Source organism: Entelurus aequoreus, linkage group LG09 (assembly GCF_033978785.1).
Source record: "Entelurus aequoreus isolate RoL-2023_Sb linkage group LG09, RoL_Eaeq_v1.1, whole genome shotgun sequence".
NCBI classification, from domain to species: domain Eukaryota; kingdom Metazoa; phylum Chordata; class Actinopteri; order Syngnathiformes; family Syngnathidae; genus Entelurus; species Entelurus aequoreus.
In genome coordinates, this window is record NC_084739.1 from 59130609 (window position 1) to 59156009 (window position 25401).

Here is a 25401-nt window from a genome sequence, read left to right on the forward strand (position 1 = left end):
AAGGCACTACCTAATCTACTTTTTATGTTTGATATAATGAAAACTGTTCTTATTGTTTTATTTTTTGATACTAAGAAAATTTTTTTATTTTAACTTTCTCAGGGAATATTAATTTTGAACTAATTTTATATATATATATGTGTTTTTATCTCAAACATGTTATGATGGCAAAATGAACATTGATTACTATTTTGCATGCAAAGAATGCAATGAACTGTATTGCATTCTTAAAATTTAAAGCTGTTGTCGTCATTATTAAGTGGTTTGTCTTTTTATATTGTTTATGTATTGTTGGCAGGTTGAAAACAGCTCAGCGGATTTGCGTGGAGAAACAACCATTTTAAACGGCACCGTATAATAATCATCAAAAATGCACGAGAGACAAGAACTTCGCTTATGCGGTCACACCACGCAGCACATAGGGCTGTGAGCGCACCTGTCGGCACAATCAACCACGGATGCATTTCAGCTGTGCGTGTCAGCCTTCAATAATGAAAACAGGCGTTTAGGAAATAAAAGACATTTAGGCCAAACGCAATAATTGACGGCACATCTTAACATGTATAATTAAACCTTAAGTAAGCAATTATAGTGACTCACTTGATGGACAGTTGTCTGTTTAGGCCAGAGAAGTTTTTTCAAGTTGACTTTGGGTAAGCACATTTATGTTGACATAGTTTGGCTCCAAGTTCCACATTTACAGCGTCAAAACACGCCAAACCCACTTTCTCGGCTTTCTTCACCCTCTGTCTTTTCTTTATTTAATCATGCTTTTGCAGGAACAGGTTTAAGAAAATACATTCAAAGAACCTATCCCTGATCTGCATCTACTCAGCGGTATATATGAACTATATGTTTGATGATTAAAAGTCCTTGAGCTTTAAGGGATTACAGTCACAAACTGAGGTGTTTGTTCAGCCTCTTCTTAAAGGCATGAATACTGCTTGATGTAATCTCTCCAACAACCTGTCTTTGTGCTGGTTTCTATAAGCAGCATTTCATCCTCCGTATATTCAGATTAAAAAATATAAGGTTGTGAATCCTCATTTGTCCAAAAATAGTAGACTTCGTTGTCTGTTACCAAGTCTGCCATGATTAGAACACACTCAGTAGTAGGAAACCCTCATTTGTTGCCAGGAGTCGGAAGTGCGTTGCTATGGAAACGGAAATAAATGCGCTGAGGAAAGAAGTTCTGGTAATATGAAAAAATTACAAAAATATGGGGTAAATATTGAACATATTACATATTGTCATGAACGTTTCTCTTACTACATTATATATAGACTTGCAGTGTATATAAAATGTTGCTGGAGGGTTTTGAAGTTGTTTTATAGGGCTTTGAAAGCGACAACGGTGACTCCCATGAGCCGCATTTTGCAAGCGTTTTTTATCATCTTTAGAATTCTAAAAAAAGACGTGTGTTCCTGTCCCTCATAATGATTGTGAACGAAAATTCAAAAAAATAACGTGCAGTTCTCCTTTAACTGTACATGTATTTTGGTGTGTGTTATGACAGTTTAACAATATCAACACAATACATAAAACAAGTTCCTTGTACTTTTTTTTAACATAATGGTTGAAAAAAAGTCAATAAACAAAAACTAAAACTACTATCTCCAACATTGTTTTTTGCGGTCAAAGTACTCATCTGTCCAGGAAATTATTATTACGGTCTGTTGCTAAATGAACTACTCAGGGCCTCCGCAGCGTCAAACATGAGGTGAGAGGGACTTGACTTTTCAACAGCAACATCATGCTAAGTTAGCCTCGTCGCTAAAGAAAAATGATCAAACTTCTGCTTCTTCCTCCTATTAGGGCATGTTGACTTGTGTAAGTGTAACCATGTGATATTCCTTATTTTGACTTTCTAAGCATGTCCAAAACAAATAAACCATATTAAACATAAAGCTCCTAAATTGATAGATAGAGCTTTGAGATGCATTTCCAGTGGCTTTTTTTTTCTTTTCTTTTTTTTTAAAGCTGCCCTCTGAAGTGGTGCACATTTCCACGGGGCGAGTTCATCAAGCAGGGGTTGTCAGAGACGGTATTATGTCAATCATGTCACGAGGACAGAGGTTTTTCCTGCGTAACATCACAAAAAACGAAAAAAGCGAGCCTTTGAATGCCTCTTTTCTCAACAAGTGAGGAAGGTGATATATTTTTCATAAAAAGGCTAGACACATATCACTGTTAGAACATCATTAAAAAGTCACTTTTGCGTAACAGTGGATCTTTGATGAAGCTCCAACATTTTCCCATCTCACTGATCAGAGATGTGTTCTGTTCTCCCTATGATGCCAATAGAGTTTTAGCTTTCAGCGTTGGAAATGGTTTCAATGGTTCTGTGGTGGTCATTCGTGCTCGTGCGTACCTGTTCTTCATGCGATGGTGCATGTGTCCATGTTGAGTACATTGTTCCTCCAAGTTGGTGCAGCGAGCTCTCAGGTTCTTCACTGTGTCCTCAAGGTATTGCTTCTCTGCCAGAAGCTGCTCCACTTCCCTCCTATATAGGGCAGAGTGTAGCGTTAACTTGTAAATCTACTTATTTTGATGGACATTAAAAATGTCCAAAGGTAAAGATGCGACTAAAATTTTCGACTTGCATCTGAACCTGGAGGGCAACCCAAGACTATTTTCTGCTTCAGCAGCATGGAGCGGCTCAGCAGCGGGGGTCGGCCTCATCAGTACACACATCCTCGCTGAAGCCGTCCAGCAGGACTTTAGCCGCTACACTTGTTTTGGACCTTAGGAGCTCAAACAGCCAGAGGCCCACCAAACAGCAACACTGCTGCTGAACTACAATTACACACTCTAACAAGTATGTGCAAAAAGCCCACACAGTAAAGGCCATTCAAGGTGAATAGTTGTTAGTTTTTAAGGATTTGCCAACACTATGTAACATCTTTTTGTGTGTGCACGTGTGTCCTGTGGCTGGTGAGGGCAGCGCGGTCTGGCACGGCCAGATTGGGGGCTGTCATGTGACTAATGTGCAGCACAGCTTCAACAGCTGACAGAACACTGGGCCCAGGGTCACTGTCATACACATACACATACACACACACAAACAACAACAGACACACTCATACACACACCAGATGGAGAGCCAGGCAGGCCTGCTGTGATGACAGTAGCATCAGGTTTAACAAGAAAACAGGTCAGGCAGGAAGATACCATGTAGCATTTGGTAAGTATTGTGTCAGTAGCACATAGCCTCTACAGAAGTGAGCATCATGTTGCGTTTTGGGCAGAATGTCTAGTGAGTAGCATGTATCATTTTCCGTAAATTCTGGGCTACAAACTGCTATATTTTTCCCAAACTTTGAGCCCCCAGGGCTAATTTATGGATTTTTCTTTGCTGATGGCCATAATGCAAATAGTTTTCATAAAACACATGCAATTACACTTAGATGGTTTTATTGGCGCCATCTTGGACGAGTTTGCGCACTGCAGGTGCTGCGGGGTGAATGTCTGTTTTACAATATAACTAAAACAATTCTTACGGACGGCGTGGCGAAGTTGGTAGAGTGGCTGTGCCAGCAATCGGAGTGTTGCTGGTTACTGGGGTTCAATCCCCACCTTCTACCTTCCTAGTCACGTCCGTTGTGTCCTTGGGCAAGACACTTCACCCTTTGCCTCTGATGGCTGCTGGTTAGCGCCTTGCATGGCAGCTCCCGCCATCAGTGTGTGAATGTGTGTGTGAATGGGTAAATGTGGAAATACTGTCAAAGCGCTTTGAGTACCTTGAAGGTAGAAAAGCGCTATACAAGTATCATTTACTTACTAAACCGTCCCATGTGTTATGTCTGTAAAAGTGTTTTCATGCATATTTGTATGTGATATCATAATGTAATGAAGTCAGCGTTATTAGCATTAGCTAACATGCTAACAAGTTTACGAGTCACTGTGTTAGTATTATTACTTACAATAGCATTCTATTTTTATTGTTCCAGTTTCCCAACTTCCTCAGTAAATTCACCAAGATGTCACCATGGAGTTATTGAGTCTGTTTAGCTGATTGGAGAGCTAGGTTCTGCAGCTCATGGGTCCATGACAATGATGTCTGTTTTGTTTGTTCATCCATTTTACTGCCCTGTTAAAGATATCGTTTGGAAACAAGATATGTAAATAATTAATTTCACAATGTATATATGTATCTGCGGCTAACATATGGAAAATATTTAAATTTTCTCTAAAATCTAGTGTGTGACTTATATACCAGTGCGCTCTTAAAGGCCTACTGAAATGAATTTGTTTTATTTAAACGGGGATAGCAGATCCATTCTATGTGTCATACTTGATCATTTCGCGATATTGCCATATATTTGCTGAAAGGATTTAGTAGAGAACAACGACGATAAAGATCGCAACTTTTGGTATCTGATTAAAAAAAGCCTTGCCTGTACCGGAAGTAGCGTGACATAGTCAATTGAAAGGCTCCTCACATGTTCCTATTGTTTTCAATGCAGCTAGAGCGATTCGGACCGAGAAAGCGACAATTACCCCATTAATTTGAGCGAGGATGAAAGATTTGTGGATGAGGAACGTTAGAGTGAAGTACTAGAATGCAGTGCAAGACATATCTTTTTTCGCTCTGACCGTAACTTAGGTACAAGCTGGCTCATTGGATTCCACACTCTCTCCTTTTTCTATTGTGGATCACGGATTTGTATTTTAAACCACCTCGGATACTATATCCTCTTGAAAATGAGAGTCGAGAACGCGAAATGGACATTCACAGTGACGACAATACATCGACGAAACACTTTAGCTACGGAGCTAACGTGATAGCATCGTGCTTAACTGCATATAGAAACAAAATAAATAAATCCCTGACTGGAAGGATAGACATAAGATAAACAATACTATTAAACCAGGGACATGTAAATACACGGATAATGCTTTCCAGCCTGGCGAAGGTTAACAATGCTGTTGCTAACGACGCCATTGAAGCTAACTTAGCAACCGGACCTCACAGAGCTATGCTAAAAACATTAGCTATCTACCTACGCCAGCCAACCCTCATCTGCTCATCAACACCCGTGCTCACCTGGGTTCCAGCGATCGACGGTGCGACGAAGGACTTCACCCGATCACAGATGCGGTCGGCGAGACGGAGGAAGTTAAGGTGAGTTCGGCGGCTAGCGCGTCTGCTATCCATCTCTGTCCTCCTGGCTGTGTTGCTGTAGTCCGCCGCTAATACACCGATCCCACCTACAACTTTCTTCTTTGCAGTCTCCATTGTTCATTAGACAAATTGCAAAAGATTCATCATCACAGATGTCCAGAATACTGTGGAATTTTGAAATGAAAACAGAGCTTTTTTATATTGTATTCAATGGGGTACCAATACTTCCGTATCAACCGTTTACGTCACGAGCATACGTCATCATATCTAGACGTTTTCAACCGGAAGTGTGGCGGGAAATTTAAAATTGCACTTTATAAGTTAACCTGACCTATTGACATGTGTTGCAATGTTAAGATTTCACCATTGATATATAAACTATCAGACTGCGTGGTCGGTAGTAGTGGGTTTCAGTAGGCCTTTAAGTCCAACAAATACGGTAGTTAGTAGCATCCATTTTATTGAACAGTATGCACCATTAGGCAGAACATACCATCTAGTGAGGGTACTATAGTATTATTAAGCGGCACATGACATTTAGTAAGCATCATGTAGTATTTTTAAGCAGTACAAAGTATCTAGTGAGTATCATGTAGCATTTTTAAGCAGCAGGTAGTATCTAGCCAGTATTATGTGGCATTTTTAAGCCGCGCGTAGCATCTAACAACTATCTTGTAGCAATCTTTAAAGTAGCACGTAGCATCAAGAAGGTTAATGTAGCATTTATCAGCCGCACATGGCATTTACTGTATAATGTAGCATTTATAAGCCGGAAATAGCATTTAGGTAGTGTACTGTAGCATTTAAAAGCTGCATATAGCATTTAGAAAGTATAATGTAGCATTTTATAAGCTGCATACAGCAATTAGGAGGTATAATGTAGCATTTATAAGCCAAAAACAGAATTTAGGGAGTATAATGTAGCATTTATAAGCCAGACAAAGTATTTAGAGAGTACAATGTAGCATTTCTAGGCCGCATGTAGCATCTAGTAAATACCATGTCACATTTATAAGTGGGACGTAGCATTAAGAAAGTAGCATGTAGCATTTAGAGACCAGGTGATGATAATACCTGTAATATAAATATATCTAACAGTATGCCATTAAAGCATGCTGAGAAAATAGAATTGACTTGTTTTTAAGATTTTGAAAAACTATGACTGTCATTACCGTCTGTTTCCTGTCAGTTCCTCCAATGTCACTCCCAGTGTAAGGCACTCCTCCTTTAGCTTCCTGATCAGGGAATTTTGGGAAGACAGGAGTCTGTTCAGCTCATCAACTGCAGAAGCAAGACAAGGAACATGTCAGCTATAGTATAAACATACAAAAAGTTCATTTTTATGATGGAAGTAATTTACCTACGTGTGGAAGTGTCTACATTACGTACACTGATGACACACACACACACACACGTAGTTAAGTTACATATGTCGCACTCCAAAACTGTCAGCATATGTGTAAAGAAGTGATCAAAGTAATGTAGAGAAATCAAAGTGGTGTAGAGAAAAAGTAAAGAGCAAACGTGACATGAGGTCAAAGTAACTTGGAGGAAGAGGAGTTGTTGGAAAGTGCCGTTGTTCTCCTCTCCGCCCTTCCTGCCTTTGCCTCTTTCTGAACACTCCAACACTGGGCTTTCATCCCGCCTTTGAACGCAGTCACAGTGTGCTTTCCAACATATGTTTGTTCTTTACAAAAAACACAAAAAAACAACAATGGCAGACGTTTTTTGGACTGAGGCAATGGTCCACCTGCTCCGACATGCTGTTACCATCAGGCTAAAGTTAACAAATCAAAATAAATACTAGTGATTAATTGGGGACAGTTGCAGTCTTTGAAAAGTTGCATGGGACGATTGAATATTGCTTACAGAGACTAAATGGTGGCAAGAAAGATTTGAAGTAAGGTTAGACAAAAAAAGTAGTCAAGTTACAAGTTATAATAAAAATAAGTGATTAAAGTCCTAAATTAAACACATGAATGTTGAGAAATATATGTTTATTATTGTAAAATTACATTTTTTTGCTCTTAATACTTCACCTTTATTTTTGTGAAATTTAAAGCGGTTTCTTTGATTAAAAAAATAATAATAAAAAAATTAATTCTCAGAAAAATGTATTTTTTCCTTAGCATTTGTTTGGTAATTGATTCTTGTAAAACTAAGATGTTATGCATAATGTATGTACTTATGTAAACATAATGGCTTCATTTTAATTATTTTTGACTTCATTGTCTAAATTACATTGTGACTAGTCTTATAATATACTGTACATTTTAGTTGCTAATATGCAACCAACATATTCAAATACTCCCCATCATGTGTCTATATGGCATCTTGAAAGGTGAGTAGTTTGACTTTATTTTACTCGTATTGCACAGTGGCATATGACAGGTAAGACTGTTAGGAGATTACAATAAAAGTTACATAAAACGATTTCACTTCAAATTATTTCTTGCGGGGGAAAAAATGGCAGCTGAAAGCGTACGTCAAGTGTGGCCAGCAAGTGCCACTTGCCTAACTTTGATTGGCTTCATCTTGTAGGGAACGCACAGAGGACATGCAATCACACGCGCACAGACACACAAAGACACACACACACACACACACACACACACACACACACACACACACACACACACACACACACACACACACACACACACAGAGCAAAGTTTGGCCAGAGCGGTAAAAGTTGCAATGAAGAATGCTAATTAGCTGAACAGGCTTTGAATGCGTCTGGCCGTGCGTAGGCCAAAAAGAACCCTGGGACACAGAAGCCCGGCAGAACTGGCACTGGAAAAAAACAACAGGAAAAGCGCACGAGAGAGAGAGAGAGAGAGAGAGAGAGAGAGAGAGAGAGAGAGAGAGAGAGAGAGAGAGAGAAAGGGGTGGGGGGGAGTAAGTGAGTGAGGTGGGAATATCTGATGTCATCTAGCTCTGTATGTGTGTACTAAAAAAAAAGGTGGTGGATGAATGGAAGGACAAACTGATGGAGGGAGACTTGGAGAGCAAGAAAGCTAATTATCTCGCTCGTCTGTCGGCCGGCGAGAGGAAGTGATGCGAGCGACTAAAGGACGCCCACCCCTCCGTCCCCTCCTTTTCCTCGCCGCTCACGGTGTCCTGCTGTGCTCTGATGTCAGCTCTCTTTAGACAACATGTGTGCCGCCGCCCCGTGCCAGAAAACAAACCCTTTGTTTACGCCTCCTCTTCTTCCCGCCAAGCAAAACCCTCCCTCCCTCCACTCCCCTCCATCTTTGTTCCCACTACCAGCGGGCCTCTTCGTTGTGGAGGGAAACCACAGGTAAGTAAAAAAAAAACTAAAAATAAGGGAGGGGTCCAGATGGTGCGACAGATGTGCAAGCAGCAGTGAGTTGGATGAGAGGCACCAGCAGGGGGCGCTCTGCTCTGTTGTGGTCACCTTCCCTGCCTCCACTTATCTTGGCTCTTTGAGATGGAAGAGGTTTACTTTAGACTACGCCCACTGCAGCCATGTTGCATCAAGGTGGAAACGAGGCGACACAGTGGAGCAGCACGCCAGCGGCTAACTTTTTTGTGGCGACACCAAAGGACTCTTGTCAAATCGAAAATCTTGCTACAGCGTTTTGTGAAGGTCCTTCAAAACAGCACGATCTCTTGTCATCAATATGAGCTTTAACTAAAGTTTATTCAGTTGGTCCTTAAAATAACGAGTGATTCTGTGACAAAGGATCTTTGACGCAGTTTATCCAGTTGGTCCTGACTAGCATTTTGCAACAGGTTCTTAAAAACAGCAGTGATCCTGTGACATGGGATCTTTGACTAGCATTTTGCAACATCTTTGACTTGGAGCTTGCCTTTTTATCATAAATAGTAAATGGGTTATACTTGTATAGCGCTTTTCTACCTTCAAGGTACCCAAAGCGTTTTGACACTATTTCCACATTCACCCATTCATACACACATTCACACAGTGATGGCGGGAGCTGCCATGCAAGGCCCTAACCACGATCCATCAGGAGCAAAAGCGAAGTGTCTTGCTCAAGGACACAACGGACGTGACGAGGTTGGTAGAAGGTGGGGATCGAACCAGGAACACTCAGGTTGCTGGCACAGCCACTCTTCCATCCGCGCCACGCCACGCAGTCCCCATCATCATCATCATCAGATGCTCTGTTCTACGCTGATGACTTTAGTATGTTTATTCCAGAGCTTTTACGATTATTGTTTTAATCAGATTAATTACACATTCAAATTTGTACTAATCATGACTAATCTTCATTTGCCCAAACCTTGGTAACAGTCTTATCTTAAATCCAGTCGCAGTATTTTGAAGCCAAATTTGCCATCGAGCACACCTGTCTGAGTCTCCCCACTCACCTGTGCCCTGGCGTAAGTATTGACCTAATCACTGACCAGACGCAGTTAAGGTAAAGGATCAATGTGCGGTCAAAATGAACTGCATGATTAATCTGAGGTAATACATGATTAATGTAATATTTTTGTTTATTAATACCATGCATTAACATGTTGTTTTAGACATTTGATATTTTGAGTCCAAGCTGATGCAGGCACTGACCTCTCTGCAGATGTTGCATCTCCATTTCCTCCAGCAGCACCGCCAGCTCGCTCTCTCGGTCACGCAAAGCAGCTCGCACCATCTTCTCCTCCTGAGCTTTTTTCGCCATCTCCTTGTTCTCTCTGAAGGGTACAAAGAAGGACACTTAAGACATTGGTGATGAAGTGTCAGACGTGTGGCATTATTCTCGTACTGCAGTAAAGGCAACTTCTTTCTATTTCTTAAAGACCTGCATTCTTCCAACTTAGTGATACCACTTTCTAGAAGTGTAATATCCATGTATAATAATAATTAAGTACCTCTTAATCACATGTGCCAAACTCAGATAAGGCCCGCCACTTCATTTTATGTGGCCCGTGAATGCCTGGGAATAACATGTGTTTATCTTTTCTTACTAAATGTATTTGTTCTTTCGATCTTGACCCTAAAAAATTAAAAGAACTGAATGCAATTACATATCTTTTAAATTTTAATACTGTAGTACCTAATAATGCAACAAAATATTATGTTATCATATATTCCGAAAACAATTTTTTGTTAAAATAAATACCTAAATATCTGCTTGACTTATGATTTCAAAGCAAGTTATCCATCGAATTGTAGACTGTAAAATTGACAATAAAAATTGCGGTGAAATTCTAGGGACTGAGCTGCCTTTTATTGGTTGTGTTTTTCCGTAAAAACAACTTTTGTATTGTTTTTGCATTTACAGTAGTACCCTATAAAAACAACAATCGTAGATTTTAAGGTAAAAAAATTACAGCAGAGTTGCATTAATTTTACCTTAAAAAACAGTGGTACTGTTTTTCCATTCCATTTACAGTAATATGCTGTATAAACCACAGCAAAGTTTACAGTAAAATGTAGGTTACTAAGCTGCCAGTTTGGTACAGTAAAATCCAAAGATTTATTTTTACAGCGTACGTTAAAAACAAAAAAAACAAATGCATTTGCTATTACCGTAAACTCCAGACGAGAAGCCGCTACTTTTTTCCTACGCTTTAAACCCGGCGGCTTGTTAGCATTAGTGTCTGTGTTAGTAGTACTACCTTACAATTGCATTCTTTTTCTTATCAAAACATCACTGTGGAGTTATTGAGTCTGTTTAGCTGACTGGAGAGCTAAACTAGTGGGTCCATGACAATAACGTCTGTTTTGTTTGATCGGTCGTTTTACAAGCACCGTTTGGAAACAATTTATATAAAAAACATTTATAAAATATTTGTGTAAAAAAAATCATTTCACAAAATATATATATGCGGCTTACAGAAGTTGGGTTGTATTTTTGCCTCATTCCTGTGAAAATCCTGCATGTAATTGAAGCATTTACCCAGGACAAGGTGCAGTGTGCTTAAACAACCACCAGGTAGCATATGTGAGCAGATAATACATATCATCTCTTTCTGACTTATCAGGTCTGTAGTGCATTCTTCACCCACGCTTAAAGTGCAGGATAGGGAAAAATACAACCTTACCTACTGTATAGGATGGTGCGGCTAATAGATGGGAAGACACTTTCTTATTTTGTGGATGCGGATTATATACTGGTTCGCTCTAAAGCCCGGAAAATACAATATGTAATATCATGAGGCGAATCCTTACACATTTATATTCATATATTATTCACTGTTACAAGCAGCAATCTGAGGGCAACCATAACTGCGATGTCGCCCTCAATTAAAACGGATCCGACACCAAAGTGAACTATTTAAATTTTTAACTTTTTTCCATCCTAAATTTAGACATTTACATTTTTTTAAACTTATATACAAGATATGGGTGAGCTACTGCCTGTTTCATTGTGTTGTCAACTGTTGCACCATGATAAAAAAAGTGCAATTAGATAAGCTTATCTGTGGATTTGCCCTAAATAAATGTAATCTACTTGACTTTATGTAGTTAGAACAACACATGTCAGCCATCAATCATTCAATGGAATTTAGATCTGCACTACTGTAAATCTATGCTAGACCTAACACGCTGTCACTATTGCATCACTTTTAATTCTACCTTCCATTTGTACGACTATCAAAACGGAGCAGGTACCAATGGAACAAAGGTGCGGATCCCGCGCCTGTCGTCTGTCTGTCTGAACCAAACTTTCCAACTCAACCAGGTCCAGCCGCATCCCAACAACAGACGCACGCACAAAGACCAAAAGAAAGGGAAAAACTACAAAGAAAGAGAGGGAGGGGATGGTGGGGGAACTAACAAATAAACACAACTCTTCCTGAAGTCCAAAAGGCGCTAATGAAGAGAGAATTCTCCAGTTTAAGTGAAAACTTTTCTCCCCTGCAGCGCTTGGCCTGCATCTCTAAAGTGACCGCGTCTGTCTGTTCCATCCTGTGTGTGTCTGTGTGTGTGTGTGTCTTCTCCTGCTGTCCTGCTGTCTGGGGTGTGAAAGCGGGTGGCGATGCCGTGCAGGGGACACAAGGATACTGTGTATGTGTGCGTGTGTGAGTGGGTGTGCGCGTGCGAGCAAAAGAACACCCGCTGGGCTTGAACAGCAGCCTGAGCCACCAAAGCGCACACCAGGGCTCAGCGGGAGATGGCGACCAGGCATTGCCAGCCATTTGGTCCTGCAAGAGGTTCCAGGGAGGCGTGTGTACTTTTGTGCGTCTGTCCGACTCTGTGTGTGTGTGTGTGTATGTGATTGAAGAGGAGGAAGAGGAGGATGATCGGGCCCTCGCACCAGACCTGTTTACCCACCAATTAGCGTCGGACACAACGCCGGAAAGTTCCAGCAGTCCGCAACGGAGCGGCGGTGGCGACAAACGAGAAAAGCAACAAAACAGAGCATCACCTCTTGGGAACATGCTACAACTTTGTGCAACTAATAAGGGTCTTAAAAGTTGTTCATCTCACGGAAGGTTTTGTGTGTGTACAGTGGAACCTCGATTTACAAACGCCTATATTTGTGTCTGTGGAGGGAGATGTTGCCAGCGCTGCCTGCAGGAGCAAAGGTCACCGCCTCTGTCCATGGTGCTGAAGACAGAGCACCATCAGACGGGGGCGTGGTAGTGCTGACGGTGAGACACAGCTGGCAGGTGATTGGATTTCACAGGTGGTACGTGGTAATCTAATCATCTGTTGTCTTTAATGGCCAGGAGCAGGAGGAGAGAGAGGATACGGGCGTGACTGAAAGGTCACGTTCTACTGGAGAGAAAAACTTTGGTTGAAACATTATTATTAAAACCTGCACGCTTGGCTCCTGTGCCGTGTCTGACAGTGGGACTGCTAGGAAGCGACTTCCACAGTGTCCTTTTTGGTTCACGAACGCTTACATGGCACCAAATATGCCTATGTGCACAGACCATGTCTCGGGGTATGAATCCTTCATTCATTCATTCACTATGCATGCTGCTTGAAGCCATTGGGGCAGCCATTTTGATTACATCACTTCTTGTAGACGTGAAGAGGCAGGGCCCCCTATGTCACATCCTGTTTACATTATGTACACACTAGCGTAGCCATTTTAAAGAGCTTTGACGGCGAGCAGCACTTTAATTCCACAATTGTCGTACCTTGCGTCGGTCACAGCTGTGTCAGCCTGTATTAGAGATCACTTTGTGTGATCAAAAACGCTTTAAATGTGTCCAAACTCTCACAGTCTTGCTGCATAGCTTTGAGCTGCTAGACAAGCTATACAGCTAGCATTTTAGCCAGTTAGCCTCCGAACCCTTTAGTTTGAGGATTTTATTAGCGAAGTGGTCTTTGTTCTGCAGCAAGTCTTTAATTGTGATGAGACAGAAAAACATGCCACAGCTTACCTTTAATACAGCGAAGGAGAAGGCCCTGCCGGGACACAAGCCTCACACTGTTAGTTTGAGGTAATGCTAGCGGTGACTATGTGAAGCCACTGCGGGTTTGCCACTCGAAACAATGAGTGTGCAATAATGCCACAAATATTCCCAGACACAAAATAACAATTTTGGGGGGGGGGGTTTGAAGCGCACTAACGAGACTTGTGTGTGCGACATTTAAGCTTGCTGTAATGTTTTTAGAATTTTGAGATTGTTGAGTCATTACCCCCTTGTTATGTTGGTTTGATATACAGTATATTGTCTTCATTATAGTATCTTCAAAGTGTGCAGTTTTTTACTAAAATATGGAATTTTCTCAAGGCGAGAACCATTTCTTCATGTTTACATCGATTCTTATGGGGAACTCTGCTTCAATATACAAACTTTTCAGTTAGCAAACCATGTTGATGAACCAACCTAAATTTGTAAATTGAGGTTCCACTGTACTGTACAGTGCAATAGAATCTCCAAAGTCCTTTACATTCAGGTTGTGGAAAATCGGAATTTGATTTGAAAAAAATCTGGGCGAAATATGGCTCTGTTTTGTGGGAAGCAGATCAGAATCATATCCATATTTAAGTGTTACTTCTTCCTAAAAACTCCTATAGTCATATTTACATCAGCTAATGTCTCGTGTGGTACAAAGTGCTTGGATTCGAGTGTCCTTGGTTAGAGTCAGAGAACTGTTTATTCTCTTTGTTGAGACTGCCATTACATTCCTAAAATAAGGAGCACAGCTAGACTGGGGAAACAGCAGGTGGGGAGGGGGAGGAAGGAGAAAATCACAGCACTTCCGAGAGTTGGAAAGGAGACTGATCTGGACCGGGCTGGGGAACGCTGGTGTGCTGGATTGGTCTCACGTTTTGTCCTCTAAGCTTGGAGAATAAACCACAAAATACCAACTGCTGCCTGTTGATTGAATATAAACATCAGCTTATTGCCATAAAAAGAATCTGGGAGAGACTAGCAATTTGAATTCCCCATTGGAGGAATGCTGGTCAACGCAACAATTTGGGGGCTCGTCCGGGATGGCACGCTGTTGATTGATGACTTCTTGCAATCTTCTGGACAGACTCAAATGGCCAATACAAGGTGAGCAGAGCCTTTTTATATAAAATCTGCTTTAGGAGTCTGTCCTGAAGTCTGTAAGTCAAACACTGTTTTGTAATCCCAGGCACAGTTTGGTGATTTTGATAGATTGGTTGCATTTTTGCCGAGCCTGCCATTGCATTAAAATTGTAAATAAGTGGTCAACTCAGGCCATTGTGTCTCGATTACCGTGACGGGCAGTTTCATTGACGAGTGAACTAATAGTTGGGTGTAGCTTACCCTGGGAATTTGGTCGTCCCTTAATGAGTTCGGGTTGCAAGATCCCAGTGAGATAAGACACTAAAACGTAAGGAAGCGGGTTCAAAGATCCCAGTGAGATAAGACACTGAAACGTAAGGAAGCGGGTTGAAAGATCCCAGTGAGATAAGACACTAAAACGTAAAGAAATAGACACATGGCCTTGGAGAGTGACAGACAGGAATGTGAAGGCGGTCGGGGAAATATGTGATTAATCATTACTGTGTAATGATCAATTGAATGGATGGTTGTCGACAATGGAACTAGCAGGTAGAGAAAAAAAAAAGAAAAAAAAAGGAGAACGTTCCTTGAAAGAATTAAGAGGGAGTTTACAATACTCGAAAAGTCGTGAACTCAAACGTCTGGTAAAATAAAATAAAAAAATTTTAAAAAAGTAACTGGAAGTTTTATGGTAAAGTGAAACGCAGAGAGTGTGCTGCTGAGTGTGAGTGTGTGTGAGCGGGAGTGCTTACGCGTGCTCGTGTGTGTGTGTGCTGCTGAGTGTGTGCGTGTGTGCGGGAGTGCTTACGCGTGCTCGTGTGTGTGTGTGTGCTGCTGAGTGTGTGTGCGTGTGTGCGGGAGTGCTTACGCGTGCTCGTGTGTGTGTGTGTGTGTGTGTGCGGGAGTGCTTACGCGTGCCCGTGTGTGTGTGTGTGTGTGTGTGCGCTGGTGAAAATGGAACACTCAGGGAGAGAATTTAAGAGTTTGGCGTATGATAAAAGTAAACGGGGATTACGTGGAAAAACGAAATGCAGCAAAAGAAACGATGATTAATGACAGAATGAACTGATTGTTTTTTTTGTCTGCCGCGCATGCGCAAGACAATTCAAACGACCCGCCCAGACTTTGACTAGGACACCGCCACCTACTCCAGTGACAAGAGAAGGAGGTATTAACACGCCCCCTCTAAGATTAATCCTGCCTCCGAAAATTAACCCCTTGTACACGTCTGACCATTTTCTCCGGCAGACATTTTTGGCACATGACACTTTGGACATACTACAATATAAGTCTCTTGCCGATGCATACATGCAAGCCATTGTTGACCTTGCTTTCCCACCTGTACCTCCGGGAGGGAACATTTGGCCAAACACTTTGGACAAAGTTAACCCTGATATACACGGTGCCAAAAACAATATATGGCAGGACATTTTATTCATCCCATGCAAAATAGGGCTAATGACAGAGCAACAAGGAAACGACTACTTAAATTACAGATCGCTGAAGATAAAAGGTTAAAAGAACCAAAAGGTCAAAGATCAGCTAGGGTATATTCAGCAGTGGGTGACCTTGCATTTGAGTTCCAACAGGTGGAGGAAAGAATCCTCAACAGATGTGCGGTTGGACTCGGGTGGTGGACAACACGGTGCTTCAAAGCCAGTCTGGGGTAGACACTGTTTCGGCTGTGACCAGCCTGGTCACTGGAGTCGTGACTGTCCGAACATTTCCGAACAGGAAAGGTTCCGTCGTGCCAACAAACAAACAAGAAGGCGTGTAAGAGGACGCCCACATCAGGAGCTGCAGCAGGAAGTACCGACAGGACTCCTGCTGGACATGAGTGTCAACGGACAATTTTGTCAAACACCCATTTGATTCTGAATGCAGAGGTACCAAAAAAACTGTGTGCTTCCTCTTTAAAGGTCGAAGGCTTCGCTGGGGTCACAAGAAGGTTACCTGTCACCAAACCACTTCCGGTTCAGATTGCTGGACCTCCTTTACAGACTGTACCCTGACATTCAAATCGCAAAGAAGGAACATTCCTGGTGTTACCTGACGGCTCAACCACCCAGCTGCGACACCACTACCAAGAAATCCTCCATGAGCTCATACCACAGCCTGAAACAACAGGAATGGCTGACATCCAACTGCTCTAACAGTGAAAACCCTGACTGACTGAGATGCTTCCGTGTGTTCTGCCACCCGACTCGCCATATGTTATGATTATTTATATATGTTGGAACTCAAGGTGTGGTTGCTCATGTTGACCTATCTTTGCAACAGCTAGCATGGTATAAGATGGACACAATAGTGTCCCACATTGTTCCCTTGCTCTCTGTCTCGCCTACAAAACCAAAGAAATTAGGTCCAATGATAAGACACGGCGTAGCTGCCAAACATTACACCGACACCCAAATACCACATTTTGAAAAGATTAGGTTTAGCCCATAGTGATGTTTAACACATTACTATGGGCTGCACTTTAGACGCCTGTAGGCTACGAGGAGCTAGCAGCTACACAACAGCTGAGCTAAAACGACACATTACACATTTAAGCATATCAAAGAATTATAGTTGCTCATTACATACACATAGTCGTCAAGACAGAAGTCTGATAGAAAGTATTCAGTAATAATTGTGTCTGCATCATTCAACTTTCTACAACATGAGTTTGACTTAATGAATTATTGGGGCCACCAGGTGTGGTAAAATTTCAAAATACTATTGCTAAAGCATTCGCCACAAGGGTAGTATTTTTCTAGTATTGGTGACAATATAAATATAAGCATATTTGTTACTTTCACCATATTGAATAAGTTACATAAAAGCTAGGGTTTAGTTGAGTTTGAGTTATTTGTGATATTGCTATAGGGTCCCCTACCCTAACAACACCCCCCAGTGGACCATAGAGGCTAAAGAGACAATCATTGACCTCAAACATGACCTGTCCTCCGCTACTTGACTATTAGCTGACCTTTTTCTTAGATGTTTCTGAAAGTGATAGTATGACTAACACAGTCCTTTTTTTCAGAAACAGAAGGGGGTGAGTGAGGGTGGATACAGACTCCTTGGAACAAAATCGACAATCATCCGACTCTGACACATTCCATAGTTTTAACGTTTTTCCCATGGGTAAGAAGTTATAACTAATTTTAATTTGAAAATAATGAATTTACACATCGATAGTACTTTAGTATATCAAATGTAGAATATGGAGGAGGTGAGGGTGAACCATGTATAGTCTTTGATTTCACTGATATGATCAATACGGTACAAGGGAAAAGGTACGTACTGACTTGTGTTGACAATCACAGTGGTTGGCCGGAATCAACAACAACCTCAAAAGAGGATGCAATATCAGTAATTAAATGACTTGTGAATGACCTAGTACCCCGACATGGTTTCCCCAAAAAGATTAGGTCAGACAACGGCAACCATTTAAAAAAAAATACTCACTTAGCCTTGGTCGAAAAGGCTTTCGGACTAGAACACAGGTTTGGGGTACCATCCTCAGTCCCAAGGCAAGGTTGAAAGGATGGACCAGAACATCAAAAACTAATTGGCTAAAATCTGTGCACAGACCAAATTTAATTGGATTGACATGTTGCAATTAGCGTTAATGATCATTCGAAGGTCCGTGAATAAAACTGTTTTACCGCCCTTAGAGTTTTTCACCCTATGAGCTGCATACAAGTCAGCCATTCACAGGACCAGCAGCCCCCCATGGAAGGAGGACCCAGCGTAAAACCAAAATGGTATTTTACACAAAGAATTGCAGAATTTGTGTGCCAGTTCTTCTGTACAGATTCCCTTCCGCCCGCTGAGAGGGTCAAGATCAAGGTCATCAAACGCAAGTGGACGGAGCCCAGGTGGACTGGTCCCTTCAAGGTCGTGGAACGGACGTCCCACGCCCTTCGACTGGCTGGTAAAGGGGACACCTGGTACCACCTCTCCCTCTGCACTACTGCTGAAGAACCTGACAGATTACCAGCGGATGTCATTGCTGACATCGCCACAACATCTGCCCCTCAGCCCAGGAGACGAGAGATTTTCTACCTACATTACTCTTTTCAACTTCTATATTGTATATCCTTGTGTGAGACCAATCCAGTATGCTAAATGTTTCTTAGTTTTTCTTGCTTGTTTTCAGCATAACTATATGTGTCGTTACATTAAGTGAAAAGTTTGATGTTTATCCCCGTTTTGTTACCTAAATTACTCTGATATTGATAGACGAAAGGCAGGATGTTACACCCGACTAGTATTCCCTGACGGACTGGTGCTTGGGCGTGTTCTACTGTCTTTGTGTCTCAGTTCATCCTTCCTGACGACAGTGACTGACAAGTGTCTAAGAACATACAGCGGACTTTAAATAGACTGGGTCAAAGGGGATAGCAAGACTTATTTTTTGACCTGTGCAGTGTGATTAAGTACGGGGGACACAATAGCTATTACCGTGGTAATAACCTCTATATTTGTTACGACCCAACCCTGAACCATTGGTGTCGGATGCAGACAACATACTATGGTAAGTGGTGCCCATCGTCCCTTTTATGTTGTTTTGGGGGTTGACCTGACTGATACAGACTCTAAAGGAATTATTAAAATTAATGTCCTTGAGAGAGCGTTAACTATCTCTACACCCTCTGTAGCACCTAATGTACCACCCCACCTCGGTGGTGTTTCAAAGGCTCTCACATCTGTGCGTGCTAATGACATCACCACCGAAGGCCTGGTAACTTTGACCTTAGGAGCGGGTGCAGACAACCTGTGGCTCAGGTGGATGCCAAAACCTGGGTGACTGTGTTGCTTCTTCCGCTGGACGTCCCTTTTCCCACACTTACCCCGCCCCTTTTAAGTTGATTGACATGTGTACCCTTCTGTTGACAATGCCACCAGACTTCTTCCCTTTGTGGCCCAAAAGCTGAATTACACGCGTTTTAAAATTACAGGAACCTCTTCGTCCCCCAACAAATTGGGTGACATTAACCGTTACTGGTGCACCACACTGATAGATGGCTCTAGGATAGGCCCTTGGGCACGAGCTGACTTATTCTGGTGTTGTGGGGAGCACAAATTGTAAATTAGAATCCCGACGTCAGCCGTTGGGCTTTGTGCTATGGTTAGACTGGTGACCCCAGTCACCAAATTAACACCCCTTGGAACTCCTGTTTCAGCGGCCTCTCTAACTCCCCGCCGCCGTTGAGACTAACCAACCTGACTCGTGACGCAGTTGAGGGACTTGCTGAACAACTTGCCCCAACCTCCCTCAAGACCATCCAGAACCGCACAGCCCCTTGTGCTAAGTGTCACTAAAGGGGGTCTAGCAAAGTGGTAACTTTAAGACTTTAATGTGCAGCGTGCTTTATAGGTTTTGTACAAGTAATAAAGATCTTATTAGAAGCTCTTAAAGGGGGACTTGTGGGAAGCAGATCAGAATCATATCCATATTTAAGTGTTACTTCTTTTTAAAAACTCCTATAGTCATATTTACATCAGCTAATGTCTCGTGTGGTACAAAGTGCTTGGATTCAAGTGTCCTTGGTTAGAGTCAGAGCGCTGTTTATTCTCTTTGTTGAGACTGCCATTACATTCCTAAGATAAGGAGCACAGCTAGACTGGGGAAACAGCAGGTGGGGAGGGGGAGGAAGGAGAAAATCACAGCACTTCCGAGAGTTGGAAAGGAGACCGATCTGGACCGGGCTGGGGAACGCTGGTGTGCTGGATTGGTCTCACGTTTTGTCCTCTAAGCTTGGAGAATAAACCACAAAATACCAACTGCTGCCTGTTGATTGAATATAAACATCAGCTTATTGCCATAAAAAGAATCTGGGAGAGACTAGCAATTTGAATTCCCCATTGGAGGAATGCTGGTCAACGCAACAGTTGACCAGCATTCCTCCAATGCTAAACGTGAGCATGTCCTGCTCACGTTTAGGGCTGCTCGGGAGCGTCCAGCTGCTGGAACATGTCGTCAATCAGCTGCCACAAGCAGTTGTCCAGCGGGAAGTCGTTGTCCACCAGGTTGACCAGGAAGTAGTTGTCGTGGATGTACTTGATGATCATGCGGGAAGGAGACTCGTCCTCGTACAGTTTGGCCCACTGCTCGATCCAAATACACTGGTATTTTTATTTATGTTTTTTTTAAATATTTTTATGCCAGTCTTAAAGGCCTACTGAAATGATTTTTTTTTTATTTAAACGGGAATAGCAGATCCATTCTATGTGTCATACTTGATCATTTCGCGATATTGCCATATTTTTGTGAAAGGATTTAGTAGAGAAAATCGACGATAAAGTTCGCAACTTTTGCTCGCTGATAAAAAAAACCTTGCCCCTACCGGAAGTAGCGTGACGTCACAAGCGGTAATGCTGCTCACAATTCCCCGTTGTTTACAATGGAGCGAGAGATATTAGGAGCGAGAAAGTGACTATTACCCCATTAATTTGAGCGAGGATGAACGATTCGTGGATGAGGCACGTTAGAGTGAAGAACTAGAGGCAGTGCCGGACGTATCTTTTTTCGCTCTGACCGTAACTTAGGTACAAGCTGGCTCATTGGATTCCACACTCTCTCCTTTTTCTATTGTGGATCACGGATTTGTATTTTAAACCACCTCGGATACTATATCCTCTTGAAAATGAGAGTCGAGCACGCGAAATGGACATTCAGAGTGACTTTTATCTCCACGACAATACATCGGTGACACACTTAGCTACTGAGCTAACGTGATAGCATCGTTCTCAAATGCAGATAGAAACAAAAGAAATAAACCCCTGACTGGAAGGATAGACAGAAGATCAACAATACTATTAAACCATGTACATGTAACTACACGGTTACATCAACAGCCGTGCTCACCTGCGTTCCAGCGATCGGCGGCGCGACGAAAGACTTCACCCATCATCGACGAAGCTCTTAGCATGAGCTAACGTGATAGCATCTGTCTCAAATGCAGATAAAAACAAAATAAATAAATCCCTGACTGGAAGGATAGACAGAAGATCAACAATACTACTATCAGGAGACACCGAACCAAACACTGGACATGTAAATACACGGTTAATGTGTATTCGACGCCTGTCGAAGCCTAGCAATGCTGTTGCTAACGACGCTTACTTAACAACGGGACCTCGTCAGAGCTATGATAAAAACATTAGCGCTCCACCTACGCCAGCCAGCCCTCCTCAGCTCATCAACACCCGTGCTCACCTGCGTTCCAGCGTTTGACGATGCGGTCGGCGGCCCGGAGACGTAGGAAGTCAAGGTGAGTTCGCCGCTAGCGCGTCTGCTATCCAAGTCAAAGTCCTCCTTGTTGTGTTGCTACAGCCAGCCGCATACACCGATCCCACCTACAACGTTCTTCTTTGCAGCCTCCATTGTTCATTAAAATTGCAAAAGATTCACCAACACAGATGTCCAGAATACTGTGGAATTTTGTCGAAGAAAACAGAGCTCTGTGTATTGTGTCCAATATGGTCCAAACACTTCCGTGGATCTCTCGACGTCACGCGCATACGTCATCCTCCAAAGGCGTTTTGAACCGGAAGTTTAGCGGGAAATTTAAAATTGCACTTTATAAGTTAACCCGGCCGTATTGGCATGTGTTGCAATGTTAAGATTTCATCATTGTTATATAAACTATCAGACTGCGTGGTCGGTAGTAGTGGGTTTCAGTAGGCCTTTAAAGCTCAAATGTGCCTCAAATCTGATATTTTCGCATCAGATTTGGGCCACACCAGGAGGCAGTCCGAATGCGTTGGGAATCTGGTCTTTTAAAACATGACTGCAGTCTAAAAGGCAATGCAATGCAAACTTTTACGTCATCTTTGATTGAGCTACATCATTCATGTGCGCAGGAAAAGACACAAAATATCTTATTCCTCCTCCTGCAGTTGTTTTCCATCGTCTGCCTACTTCCTTTACGCTACAGTCATGGTGCAAAACCACTAACACGCATCCATGTTTTCTCGTGTAGCAGCGACATCTTTGTTCTTTTACGGCAGGGGTGCTCATTACGTCGATCGCGAGCTACCGGTCGATCACGGAGGGTGTGTCAGTCGATCGCCAGCCAGGCATTAAAAAAATTGTCCTAAAAATGAGCGATCATAAATATTCACTATGACGTCACTTTCGTCACTTGATTGACATTCACGGCACCCGAGGGTCTTCTGAGATGACGCTGGCTGCTGCCAGCTCATTATTTAAAAAAAATTACAGACAGGATGAAGGCGAGAAACACTTTTTATTTCAACAGACTCTGGCGCCGTACCTGTCGTCAAAACTCCAATGACCGACTGCACAGTTCCTGCCTTCACAATAAAAGCTCTGCTTCATCCTGCCTGCGCTAAGAGTCTCAGAAAGCTGGCGTGCACAAGCTAGCAAGCTACGGAGTTTGCCGCCAATGTATTTCTTGTAAAGTGTGCACTTTATACAAAGGAGTATGGAAGCTGGACAAATAAGATGCCAAAAACCAACCACTTTCATGTGGTATTGGACAGAAAGGATTACTTTTTTTCTCCTCCATTTGAAAATGCGGATGCTATCAGCACCACTGTCTGATTCCTATCAAAGCAAGTCATCAGAATCAGGTAATACACCAACTTATATTCTTGTCTTCATGAAAGAAAGGAATCTATATGTGTTAAACATGCTTGCATTATCTTTAAACACCTTTAACTTGTTAACAATATTAACTATATGTGTTAAACATGCTTGTATTATCATTAAACACCTTTAACTTGTTAACAACATTAACTATATGTGTTAAACATGCTTGCATTATCTTTAAACACCTTTAACTTGCTAACAATATTAACTATATGTATTCAACATTCTTGTATTATCATTAAACACCTTTAATTTATTAACAATATTAACTATATGTGTTAAACATGCTTGCATTATCATTAAACACCTTTAACTTGTTAACAAAAACATATATTTCATAAATAAGTAAATATAAATTATATATATGAATGAGGTAGATCCCCGCGACTTGATCAATTGAAAAGTAGCTCGCCTGCAGAAAAATTGTGAGCACCCCTGTTTAACGGAATCCGGTCAACTTCCTTAGTTTTCACTTTATCGAACTGCGCATGCATGTTACGTCAAGGCCACATTGGGCCCAGTGTGTGTCTATACTGGAGTCTGATAAAGATTACATTTAACTTTCAAACTACAGTCAGCTGGGAAAAAGATCTGATTTAGAAACATAGGCAATTAGGGCTGGGCGATATATCGATATATCGCGGGTTTGTCTCTGTGCGATATAGAAAATGACTATATCGTGATATTCGAGTATACGTTCTCACGCAGTTGCTTTTAGCTGCGGGCATTACACTACATGCGTTTCCCACTCTTTCTTGTCTCTCCTTCTCACAGAGACTTAAAACAAGCGCACCTTCTTACATACGTCACGTGTGCAACGTCATACGCTCCCGCGGAGCAGAGAGGTAGCGACATGGTAACGTTAGCTGTGATGCTAACGGTGCGGTACGGGTGGTAATACGAGAGAGAGGGTGCAAATCTGGTAACAAATGAAGGAAAAATTAATTCCTAAGAAAAACAGCAAAGGGGTCATCGTCTGGCGGTGGTTTGGCTTCAAGCGGGAAGATGTTGAACAATTATGCGGCAAAAGCGTTGCTACAAAAAGTAGCACCACTGTTAATGTAGCATAATTTGAAAAGTCACCCGGTAGAGAATAAGGAGTGCTTGAAACTCCGCATGTCAACATCTCCGTTCGGTGCCACACCAACAAAATGCCAAAGCAACTATTTCCAGATCAACACCGTATGAAAAAAATTGTCAACAACAGAAGGAGATAACATCCGCAGGAACCTACCACATAGCGCAGGACAAACAGTATTTGATTTCCTATTATGCAGCTCATTTTTATTCGACAGTTATTGAAATATCTTGTGTGACATCATGCACAAAAGTGCACTTTATTTGTTTTAAACTATTGTAGTGGTGTTCTGTAAAATAAGTGCACTTTAATTTAGTGTTGTTTTGATACGTCATCTTAGTGACATCATGCACAAAAGTGCACTCATAGCTTGTTTTAAAATGTCTCTGACAATCGTGCACTTTCTGTTTTGGAAATGACATGAATGTTTGTACCACTGCTTAATAACTGTTTAATAAATAGTTTTGGTAAATTGACTTAGTTGTGATTTCCCTCTCTGCATAAAAGTTTAAAATAAGCATATATTAATGAAGTATGAACAAGAATGTTTTAATGTAGACACATAGAATCATCATACTAAAGGTGAGTATATGCATCAAGTGTTCATTCAAAACTAAGGCAAAATATTGAGATGTATATCGTGTATCGTGACATGGCCTAAAAATATCTAGATATTAATAAAAGGCCATATCGCCCAGCCCTATAGGCACTATTAGTCAAGTTGGAAATTGAGTTCAGCCTGACCTCACACATGACATCAACATACCTTATTAGAGCCCACATCAAATGGTGTCATTTTATTTGGCTATGTCAGAGCAAACAACCTCAACAAGGGGCTAATTTTGAGGTTAACTATTATGCAAAAGGGAGTTTTAATGATGGAACAGTAATATTTACCAGGGATTCAGTTTATTAGCACCAAACGTGACAAAAATATCTAATCTTTCATACTTGTTCGCTCCACTTTTAAGACGCTCGCTTTTAAAATTCTATGAAGGTAAAGCCGCCTTTATCATTGATATATTACAGACTTCGCTACACATCTTAAAATGCAGCCTGCACCTCAATCCATCGTCTACGGAGTAGGCAACTGTAAGTTTAATCATTTCATCTTCCGTAAACACGCTAACCGAGCACGATGTTGCTGTTAAAATGTGAGTGTAA

The 25401-nt window shown here is 41.8% G+C and overlaps 1 protein-coding gene and 1 long non-coding RNA gene across 4 annotated transcripts in view; one reads left to right on the forward strand and one right to left on the reverse strand.

Annotated features, from left to right (window-relative positions):
- Positions 1 to 25401, reverse strand: part of sdccag8 (SHH signaling and ciliogenesis regulator sdccag8) — a 108554-nt gene that overhangs the window by 24541 nt on the left and 58612 nt on the right. For 2 of the 3 annotated variants that reach the window (XM_062059023.1, XM_062059022.1), the window contains exons 14-16: positions 9681 to 9802; positions 6298 to 6406; positions 2372 to 2503 (exon numbers count right to left, since the gene is read on the reverse strand). In XM_062059023.1, coding sequence (XP_061915007.1) covers positions 2372 to 2503; positions 6298 to 6406; positions 9681 to 9802 — 363 coding nt within the window. Of the gene's footprint in view, positions 1 to 1206; positions 2290 to 2371; positions 2504 to 6297; positions 6407 to 9680; positions 9803 to 25401 lie in introns of those variants that run through there. The other variant, XM_062059024.1, reaches the window with a different exon arrangement.
- LOC133657563 (uncharacterized) lies at positions 12967 to 18228 on the forward strand. The gene is made up of 3 exons (XR_009827281.1): positions 12967 to 13005; positions 17586 to 17680; positions 18214 to 18228. It is a non-coding gene; the product is annotated as an uncharacterized LOC133657563 (long non-coding RNA).